We start from the raw sequence: 10,823 nt of genomic DNA, 5'->3' as shown, positions 1-10,823 counted from the left end.
CCAAACCTTGACTGCCATTAGCCGGCAGTCAAGGTTTGTGCCCAGAAGAGCGTTTCCCACCTCTTGTCCCTACCTTTACCAAGCTCCAGGGAAAGGGCAGAGAAGGGGGATTCTCCGCAGCCCGCGGGAGGGCACATTGCTTCTTCTTGCTCTACCCTGGGCTTACTGACCTCAACTCCACCCTCTTAAGTGGAGCAGCTGGCTGAGAGGAGCCACTTTGGGGGGCCTGAAGCTTTTTCAAGCTTTCACTCGCCCCCTGAAGACTTTGCCCTGAACCGCAGTTCTCAGGAACTGTTTCCAGCCAGGTTTCGGGGGGAGGGGGACGAAGCTCAGGAAATGCTCACGACTGAGAGGGAGAAAAGTTTCCCTCGGGACTCGACCTTGGCCTCCAGGGATCGTGACAGCTAAAATGGGGAGTCTCCCCTCGACCATAGATCCCCGCCCACCCGCTGGCACCTGGTTCACCCGGGCCCGCGAACTCTGCATTTGGAGGCTAATCTGGATGCTCAGAAGGTCGGGAGGCACAAAAGGCCTGGGCTTGGGGCCCGGGAAAGCGACCTTCTAAAACCGATGTCGGGGTACAGGGGATGCCGCCCGGAGCCCGGAGAAAAAGTTAAAGGAGAGATGACACGCACTGAATGGGGCCAACTTCGGAGCCGGAGACCGAACTCCGCGTCTGGCGCAGCAGGGGAAAAGAAAACCCGTTTCCAGTGGAAATTAAAAACATGGGGTTGCATGTGAGGGCTGCTCCTCGCCCCTCACCTCCACTGCCCCCACTAAGGGTTCCGAGTCCTTGGCACTCCTCTCCGCGAGCTCCTTCTTTCCTCTCGGCTTGGCCGGTGAGCGGCGGCCGCCAGCGCCCCAGCAGCAGCTAGATGTCAGGCGAAGCCTAGAGCGCGACGCGCGGGGAAGAGAGGGGAGGGAAGGGGAGGGAAGGGAAGCGGAGGGAAGGGGAGGGGAGGGGAGGGGTGGGGCGGGGAGCGCGCGCCGGCTCGGCCAGTGCGGGGGGTGGGCGGGCTGAGCCCGGGGACAGCGCGGGAGGGGTGAGGAGGGAGGAGGGAAGGGGGGCAGCTGTGGGCAGGGAGCCGGGCTCGGCCGCCAGCACTAAAGATGGAGAGGCGCCTGGGCCTCGCAGGGGAGGGGGCTCGGCGTTGACGTGGGACGCGGCGGAGGCGCCGCAGCCGGTGGTGATTTGCTAACCTCACAGCACAGAGGAGTTGAGGGCGATGAGAGCGGGTACTGCGAACTGCCGGGCGATGCCGCCGCTGCCGCCGTGATACCGAGAGCAACAGTTCCCCAGCAACACCCCTCCCGACACAGGCACACCCCCCCAAGAGGCACGCACACCCACCCCACGGCGCCCGGCTCGGCAGTGGTGAGTGGGGGGCCGGGGAGGGGCGCACCGCCCAGCGATAGCAGCGCGCCGGGGCGCCCCGGGGCTGGAGAGGTCTGGGAGGCGCGCTCGCTTCGGCCACTCGGCCGCTGGGCTTGTGCCTTATTTTATTCGGCTTGTTCCCTTCCTGCTGCCGCAGCCGTCGCCAGCGGCGGTTGGGGGTCGGCTAGAAGGGGGAGCCTTGGCTGTCAGCTTGGGCGCAGCTGCCTCCCCAGCCCTTCCGCTGCAGGGCACGGTCGGGGTGAGAGGTGGGAGGCAGAGCGGTCTGCGGGGGCTGAGGGCGCAAGCAGAGGGTTGGGAATCAGGAGGCTTTGTACCACCAGGGGCCGGTGGAGGAGCCGGCAGCCGGTGGGTGCTCATATGTATGCCGACCGGTGCGCGGGCGCGAGATAGGGCTGTGGTTTATTTGTGTGTTTATTCGCCCACCGGCTGGGAAGCTAGAATCGGAGGATCCGAGGAGTGGATCTGGGTGCCAGGGGAGCAGGACTGGGAGTCACTTGGGTTTTGTTTCTCTTTGAAAAACCTGGTGGGCTCTTTTTTCTTGATTGGACTTAATCCCCCCGGTTTTGGAGGGAGGGGCTCCGTGGCGGAGCGCTGGAGTGTCTCCAGCGCTCCGGGCCCTCCTCGGCTCTCGGCTGGACCGGCCGTGGCGCCGGAGCTCGCTGTGCGCTCCCGGCCGCGCTCGGTGGGTGCTCGGCTCTGCACCTGATGCGTTCGGGATGCCTTTCCCACCCCGGCGCGCCGGCAGCTCGCTCGCACAGCCCCTGGAAACACGCGCTCGAAATGCGCACTATCTCGCCGGCCCGCGGACCCACTGGGACGCACAGACGCGCTCGGCACCGACTCGCTCGCCTGCTCCCCGGGACGCTAACAACGTGCCTGGGCCGGGCGCGCCGGCTGCTGGCGCCACCAGCTTGAGGCCGGGGACCTTGCCCGTCGCTCTCTGGGGTCATGGCCCAGGGTCGGAGAGGGAGGGCCCGCAGATCCCTTCTCGCTTTTCCTCCCAGAACTCGCTGTCGGGCTTTTGTGCTTCCACTTCTCCGCGAGGCGGGTCCGCCTTCTCGCTGCTCTCGACCAGGCGTCCGGCCCGGCCGGACTCTTGCCTTTCGTCCGGGTCCCTTTCGCTTTCCCTCTTCCTTAGCCCGGCTCCCTTTCTCTTTGCCGTCTGGCTTCCCCGGAAAAGTTGCTTCCCCAAGTTTGCTGAAGTCGTCTCCAAGCCTCCGTGGGGACGGCTGGGAGCGGGGCGCGGGGTGGGGGGCAGTGTGAGAGCGCGATCGATCCCTGGAGCTCGAGCGGGTTAGCGCCGGCTTTCTTCCGCGCCGCGGGGCTGGGTGCTGCAGCCAGCGCCAGCCGGATCACGGGCGCCGAGCCGCGGGTGGCGGGGACGGCTGACCAGGGCGCCCTGATTTCCCTCAGGACCCACGGAGCTTGTTTTTGGGGAGATATTCGGGTAGCCCAGCTTACATTCTTCCGATTGCTCCCTCCTAGTTCTCTGAAACCACGAAGTCTGCGGGGAAGCGCATGGTGGCAAGGAGCGGGTGAATGGTCACCGCTCCCACCCCCTGCCCCACCCCCACCCCATGGCCTCAGTTCCCACCCCAGGGTGGGAGCAAAAGTGTCTTGATTAGTCGTCCTGTTAACCCTTTCCGAGTAACATTTGTGGCTCTGGAGCCTATAGGGTTCCTTTTGGGGGCGGAGGCCAGCAGTGTTCCAAGAGCGAGCAAGAGCCCTTGCTCTGCGTTGTTCCCAGTTCATTTCACTGCAATACTGGCCACAGCTAGGCAGAGGCTGGGAGGGACCTGGGCCTGTGAGGTCTTTCTGACACTCTTTAGACAGGTTTGTGAGTCTCAGAGCCCTGTTACCGATCCCAAACAGCGCTTTGGGAGAGTCCTTTGTCTCCAGCCCTGTTTTCCCTTCATATTCAATGTAACTCCCATCTAGATGCTGGTGCCAATATCACTTCTTGCACCTCCAAGTCATTAACAGTATCACTTACTGCTCCGGGTTACAGGACTTGCCCACTCCTGGGAGCCTGTGGGGTACACTTGGAGTTCACGTCCCCAGCATGTGCAGTGCTGTCTTTAGGGGTGCATGTTTCCTAGGACCTCTCTATAGGTCCTTCATGACCTAGCCTACATATTACAGATCCTCCTGACTGCTGGGCACTTGTGGGCAGGGGATAAGTGTGCCATATTATATAAGTGTGCACATGTGTTAACTCTCTCTCCCTCTCTGGCTGGTGCATGCACACACAGTCGAGATTTTGGATTACACACACAGTCACTCTGAGGTACCCATGGGCAGTGGGCAGAAGTGAGCCAAGCTAGTACATGGGCCACGTGTGTGTCTTTCTCTTAGCGCCTAAGGAGGCGGTCAGGGCATGGGTTCATCAGTCCTTTGCAGCTCTGAGAAGAGTGGAGGGACAGAGGTCCAGGAAGGCATTGGCTGAGGGTGAAGAGGTGGGCTGGAGGAGGAGAACCTTGCCCTTAGATTTCTGTGGGCTGCGACTCCAGGCTGCTAGCCCCAGCTGGGCTAGGTTTTGCTCCTGGGGCTACCACGGTGAGGCAGGATTTAGAAAAACTTTGTTTCCAAGATGAGGTTTGCTGAGCAGGGTGTTGAGAGTGAAACTGAGTGCTTACACTGACTAGAGGAAGGGGTTAAATCCTTATTCTTTTAAATTAAGTGCTGGGCAACTTCTCATAGTCGGTGTTGGCTTTGCATGGGAGCCCCCCACCCTCAGACTTAAAGAAAGCCCAAGACTCACAAGACTCTATTGTACTTTTCATTTTACTTCATCTAACAGATGTCATAGAGGAGTGAGTTGGGCATGTGCTGTAGCGGAACCTTCTCTTTACTCTCATCATCCCTGGGCCTGTAAAGGCAGACATGTAGATTTCCAGGAAGCCACTTCCCCTCCATTAAAACCTCCAAGGCTGTCTTGCTGCAGGTTTGGGGGAGGTGCTAGTGTTTGAATTCTTACTTTTAGGGACACTAACTAACCTTCCTTTTGTTCTTGCATCTCTTTTGCCTCTTTCCCCCTCTTCCCCTTTAGCCCTCTCCACTGGCCCAGGAAACCCACCCTGCCCTGCCACGCAGAGCCAGGAAGGAAAGAGAGCCTCATGCCTAAGCCTCGGGGAGCACCATGGATCTGACAAACATGGGCATGATCCAGCTGCAGAACCCCAGCCACCCCACGGGGCTCCTTTGCAAGGCCAACCAGATGCGGCTGGCCGGGACGCTGTGCGATGTGGTCATCATGGTGGACAGCCAGGAGTTCCACGCCCACCGGACTGTGCTGGCCTGCACCAGCAAGATGTTTGAGATCCTCTTCCACCGCAATAGCCAGCACTATACTCTGGACTTCCTCTCTCCAAAGACCTTCCAGCAGATTCTGGAGTATGCGTACACGGCCACGCTGCAAGCCAAGGCGGAGGACCTGGATGACCTGCTGTACGCAGCTGAGATCCTGGAGATCGAGTACCTGGAGGAGCAGTGCCTGAAGATCCTGGAGACCATCCAGGCCTCAGACGACAATGACACGGAGGCAAGCATGGCGGACGGCGGGGCCGAGGAGGAGGAAGACCGCAAGGCTCGGTATCTCAAGAACATCTTCATCTCGAAGCATTCCAGCGAGGAGAGTGGGTACGCCAACGTAGCTGCTCAGAGCCTCCCTGGGCCCATGGTGGACCAGAGCCCTTCCGTCTCCACCTCATTTGGCCTTTCCGCCATGAGTCCCACCAAGGCGGCAGTGGACAGTTTGATGACCATAGGACAGTCTCTCCTGCAGGGGGCTCTTCAGCTGCCTGCCAGGCCTGAGGAGCCGACTCTGGCTGGGGTTGGGCGACACCCTGCGGTGGCCGAGGCGAAGCCGGAGATGATGCAGGTGGATGAGGTGCCCGGCCAGGACAGCCCTGGGGCAGCCGAGTCTAGCATCTCAGCCGGGATGGGGGACAAGGTTGAGGAAAGGGGCAAGGAGGGACCCGGGACCCCAACTCGGAGCAGCGTCATCACCAGCGCTAGAGAGCTGCACTATGGACGTGAGGAGAGCGCCGAGCAGCTGCCGCCTCTAACCGAGGTTGGCCAGGGTCCCCCAGGCCGACCGGAGCCCCCCGCACCCCCCGCTGAGAAACACCTGGGCATCTATTCCGTGCTGCCCAACCACAAGGCCGATGCCGTGTTGAGCGTGCCGTCTTCGGTGACCTCGGGCCTCCATATGCAGCCCACCCTGGCCGTCTCCATGGACTTCAGCACCTACGGGGGTCTGCTGCCCCAGGGCTTCATCCAGAGGGAGCTGTTCAGCAAGCTGGGGGAGCTGGCGGTGGGCGTGAAGGCAGAGAGCCGCACTGTCGGGGAGCAGTGCAGCGTCTGCGGGGTGGAGCTTCCTGACAACGAGGCCGTGGAGCAGCACAGGTAGGCCCCTCTGTACCCATCACCCCGACCCTGAATTTCTGGCCTTGACCCTGCCTTCAGACGCAGCCATTCCCGAGGCCTGGGGCCTGGCTCCTCTGTTGTCTTTGCTCTTTGTGAAAAACCACCTGTGGGGGGGACACTTTTCAGGTGTGGTGAGGGGGCCTCGGTCTTTCCTAAACACTGGGGAACTTACGCGCCCAGTTTCTTTTTTTAAAAGATATGATTTTATTTTATTGCTTTATTTTCTGGGGCACCCTATGCAGCCTAGAGAAATGGCACTAAAAACACAAATAAACAAATGGGACCTAATGAAACTTAAAAGCTTTTGCACAGCAAAGGAAACCACAAGCAGCTTGCAGGATCTTACTTCCCCGCCCAGGGACTGAACCCCACGCCCTCGGCAGTGAAAGTGCAGAGTCCTAGCCACTGGGCTGCCAGGGCATTTCCTGTGCTCAGTTTCTTACTAGGCTCTTTCCTCTCTTTTTGGCATTTGGGCTCCCATTTTTCTTTTCCTGCTGTTGGGTCTGTTCTCCTTTGCCTGGAGTGACTCATCAAGTGGAGGGAGGGAGAAGTGGGGTGAGGAAGAAGGGCCCATGGCCTGGATCTGGCCACGTAGCCAGGTTTCAGGTACCTGAGTTCCCATGTGGTGGTTCCTGCCAAGGTAGCCTGTCTGCAGCTCTGGAGGATGGGAGGGGCTGGAGGCTGCTTAGGTCACAAGAGCAGCTGCAGGTTCCAGACGTCATTCCTGGTGAACATTCATCACCAGGAACATCGCTTCCTCTCCCTTCTCATTCTTTGTTCCCGTAAACACATTTCGAGGGAGTTGATTTAAATTCAAGGGGGAAGGATGGGTAGGAGACACATTGGTTTTGCAACGTGCAGCCTTATTCTTAACCCCTCCCTACTCACATTGAATTAAATACCACTTTGGGCTAGCACTGGCTTCCCTCTGGCTTCTGTTTCTTTCTCTGTGAAATAGCTTTTATGACGTGCCTGGTTCAGGTGCTTTTCATGGAGTCACGTTTTTCTTACAGCAGTTTTTCCAGGTGGATGACGTTCTTTTACATAGGAGGGTACTAAGACCTTTTCCCAGGGTCATATAGATACTGAGGCAGAGCTGGATTCAGATTCAGGTCTTAACCCTCTTGCACTTGGCTGCCTCTTGGAGCCATCAGTCCTGAAGAGGATGTATCTACAGAACAGAGGGTTTTGAAAACTGCTTATCAGGAGTTGAGTAAACGCAGAGGGAACCTGTAGTGAGTTCGGTGTTCGTCTGCGTCTGTCGTGAGGATGTGCCCATCACATTACCCTGGGTTCCTGGGTCGGGTGAACGGCGTCAAGAAGTCCAGTTTCTCTTGCCGTCTGTGATAACATTTCCCTGCACACCCTCTTGCCTGCTGTTTTCCTGATCTTGGGTGGATTCTTCACTTTTGCCCTCTTCTACCCTCCCCCCATTCTTCTGTTGACTATTCAGGAGCGGGTGTGAAGGAGAGGGGGTGGGGGCATGGAGGTGGAGGCTTTTGGCGGTCATCTGATTACCCCAAGCTGAGCTGGAACCTGCTCCAACACCGCTTAATGGGGGGCTCTGAGGCCTACCTTATGGAAAGTGTTGCTGAGCTAAACATAGCCGATCCTTTTCCGGCAGGGTACGAAAAGTAACCGCCACTAAGGTGTGTCTTCGTGATGTTTGTACTGCTCAGAAATAGACCGAGGTTGTGTTTGTTTTTGCTCAAACTTTCCTAAAGAGGAAACCCTCTCCCCAAACTTGACCAGATAGATGATCATCTTCTCCGGATGTGATTTATTTCAGTTATGTGCTATGAGAAATGGGGTATAGTGGAAAGTAATTTAAAAAATATATATATATATATATATATTTATTTATTTATTTGGCTGTGCTGGGTCTTAGTTGCGGCATGCGGGATCTTTAGTTGCAGCATGTGAACTCTTAGTTGCGGCATGTGGGATCTAGTTCCCCGACCAGGGATCGAACCCAGGCCCCCGGAATTGGGAGTGCAGAGTCTTAGCCACTGGACCACCAGGGAAGTCCCAGGAAAGTAATTTTTTAAACTGAGGTATAATTGACATGTAACAGCTTCAGGTATACAATGTAATGAAATGATCACTATGATAAGTCGACTTAGTTAAAATCCATCACCGTACATAGGAATTTTTTTCCTTGAGCACTTTTTTAAGATCTGCTCTCTTAGCAACTTTCATATATGTAACACAGTATTGTTAACTGTAGTCACCATGTTGTGTGTTATATCCCCAGGGCTTATTCGTTTTATAACTGGAAATTTGTACCTTTTGACTACCTTCACCCATTGCTCCCAGCCCCTGTTCCCTGGAAAGCAGGGTTTTTTTCTGGCTTCTTGTTGGGTCTTGCTTGCTTCTTTTTACCTGAGAGGGCTGCAAAAGCTATTACTCTCCCAGGGGTTCCAAGTTCCCATTCTGTGGGACCCTTGTTCCTCTGGGGAGAGGTGGACGGCTGGCTGTGGTCTGCCCCGTCAGAGCATGGGTGGCAGAACTAGCCGTATAGAGCAGTGAGAGCTTGGCAACGTTATGTAGCTGTCTTGAGCCTTGTTTTACTCTCTTTAAAATGCAGGTGGTCTGTAGGGTGGGATGCTGAATTAACGAAGTAACATCCAGAAATCCCTGGAGCTGTGACTGGTACTTAGTAACCAGGAGGGTGAGGAAGGGACCCTGAGACTTTCATGTCGCCTGGGTCTCGTCTCTGCATCGCCCCACCTGGCTCTGTGTTCTAGTGTGTAGTGTCCACAGCACTGCCATCGACGGGTTGAGTTGGCTGCGAGGCAGTGCCGAGGATATCCCCGTCCTTGGGAGCTTGTGATGGCAAGCCGCCAGTCCTGGCGTCCTTGGCATCACGCTGTGGGCTGCTGACACGGAGACTGTGCTTTTGACTGAGGGTGGAAAGTAGGCTGCTGCAGCCCAAGAAGCTGGAGCCTGGGGCTGTGCCCTGGACGGAGAGCTGTGAGGTCTCAGGAAGTCAAGGGTGGAGAGAATGTTCCCGTGTACACTCCGCCCTCCCTCTGACTGGCAGCCCCTGGCTCCTGATCAGGTGTGCTTTTTGGGGGGAGACTTTTCCTCTCTCCCTGTGTCTCAGACCTCCAGGATTAAGGTCTGAGAGACAAGCAGAGACTTCCCTATTTCCTACTGCTCTCTGTTCCTTCCCCCACATCACAAGTCCCAGCGTAGCACACACAAAAAGGCAAGGCAGAGCAATCAGAGTGGGAGATCTGATGTCAGGAGGCTGTGGAATTGGCTGTGAATGTGACAGTGATGAACATGATGAAATAACAGGCTACAGGATTTATTTTATTTTGTTGTTAAGCCAGTAGGCTGGTAGGTAAAGGTTAGGTACTTGCTAGTTACCGTTGTCTTTCTTCTCGGTGGGGGGCGGGTAGAAGGGCATGGAGAGGAAGGAAGGGGAGAGTGTTAGGAAGGGATGCAGGAAGGAGGGTTTGATTCTACAACAAACCATCAGTAGCTTTCCTCACGACTTGGTCCCAAGCTGGTGAGAGGGGAGCCTGCTGGCCCGACAGACAGTTTGAATGAAACTTTATAAAGTTGTGGTCCCTGCAGTGCGTGGTGAGATGTAAAAACAATGTCAGATGTAGCCGTGGATTGATGGAAAGCCCACAGAGATGCTATCTGGGTTAATCACACAGGGCTTACCTGCCTAAAGGACCCAGAAGGCAGTCAGAACAATCAGAAGACCTGCTAGATGAGCAGATCTATCCAGGCAGATGCAGGAGTAAGTGCTGGACCCTAAAACCTTCCAAGCCGGCCCGTGTTACAGAGGGTAGTGTCTGAGGGAGGGAGGGTCACATCAGGAAGATTGGACTCTCCTTCCCTAGACTCAGTCTCTGTTCTCTCTCTCTCTCCCTGAAAGGCTGAGCCTGTTCTGCATGTAGCCTTGTCTGGATCTGATCTAGCGACCAGCTCTACCAGGCCGGGTGCACCTTCTCCTTCTTAGAGTTATATACGTGTGATAAGATTACGGGGAACCGTGGTCGACTTAAGTGTCAACACAGCCCTCATGGTCCCGTCTCCCCAGGCTCACATAGCTTGGTCTTAATATGTTTCTGAGTTTAGTGCTGCAGAATCAGAGTGGGATCTGCTTTCCCAGGAGCCTCTGGATCTTCTACAGACAAGCCCTCGGATCAGCTGCAGTGTGTATCCTGCACACACACAGTAGGAACTCTTGCCTGGCTCTTGCAGGGATGCTCAGGAACCACATGGGTGGGCTCAGCCTGCCTCCCCCACTCAGGTGTGCAGCCCTTCTCGGAGGCTTCCCAGGGCCAGCCCTAGGGTGCATGAGCCACATTGCTGAGATGTCGGGGTTTCTGCCTGGCCCTTTGCCTTGGCCTCTTTCAGGTGGCCGGCTGCTCGGTTTTCAGTGGTTGACCATGTAGAGGATCAATAGCCGTTGCCCTTGGCTTAGGCCACTTGGGGAATTGAGAAGCTGCCCTGAACTCTTGGTCCTCTCTCATCATTCTGCCAACTTTAGGCACCTCTGAGGTCAGACGAGATTCTATTTGGATAAGAGTATACAGTGGGATAATGATAGCAACAGCAGGAATATTCATAATGCCTCTTACTGGTTGTTCTACTTTTTCCTTTGCAAAGCAGCTTTAATGACTTTATCTCTCGTAACCTCGCAGCCTCCGCTCAGTGGGTACAGGTCCCTCATTCCCTATCTGTGTTGATATAGTCTGAAAAGCTCTGAAAGCTAAAAGGCTTTGTGTAAGTTTGCAGCAAACTCATTCGGTGGCAAAACCTGATCTGAACGGATGTGAGGCTATATTTATCCTGCCTATTTTGAATATTCATATGTTTTGTTGCAAAAATATTAATGTGTTTGATTACAGAGTGCTTCCCTAGACTCCTCTGGGACTGGTGAACATTACAGTCCCCGTAGTTCCTTTCTAAAATCTGAACAGTTTGGATTCCTGAAGCACCCAGGGGTTTTGGGTAAGGGATTGTCACCGTTATC

General features: G+C 55.9%; 1 protein-coding gene across 2 annotated transcripts in view; it reads left to right on the top strand.

The window, feature by feature from the left end:
* Positions 1 to 1,204: 1,204 nt before the first annotated feature.
* The window catches only part of ZBTB16 (zinc finger and BTB domain containing 16), a 189,191-nt gene continuing 179,572 nt past the window's right edge, over positions 1,205 to 10,823 (top strand). The window contains exons 1-2 of one of the 2 annotated variants that reach the window (XM_065881662.1): positions 1,205 to 1,375; positions 4,446 to 5,803. In XM_065881662.1, the coding sequence (XP_065737734.1) occupies positions 4,536 to 5,803 (1,268 nt within the window). In that variant the 5' untranslated portion in view covers positions 1,205 to 1,375; positions 4,446 to 4,535. Of the gene's footprint in view, positions 1,376 to 4,445; positions 5,804 to 10,823 lie in introns of those variants that run through there. The other variant, XM_065881663.1, reaches the window with a different exon arrangement.

This window comes from Phocoena phocoena, chromosome 8, assembly GCF_963924675.1.
Source record: "Phocoena phocoena chromosome 8, mPhoPho1.1, whole genome shotgun sequence".
NCBI lineage: Eukaryota > Metazoa > Chordata > Mammalia > Artiodactyla > Phocoenidae > Phocoena > Phocoena phocoena.
This window is presented reverse-complemented; position numbering and strand designations above follow the sequence as displayed.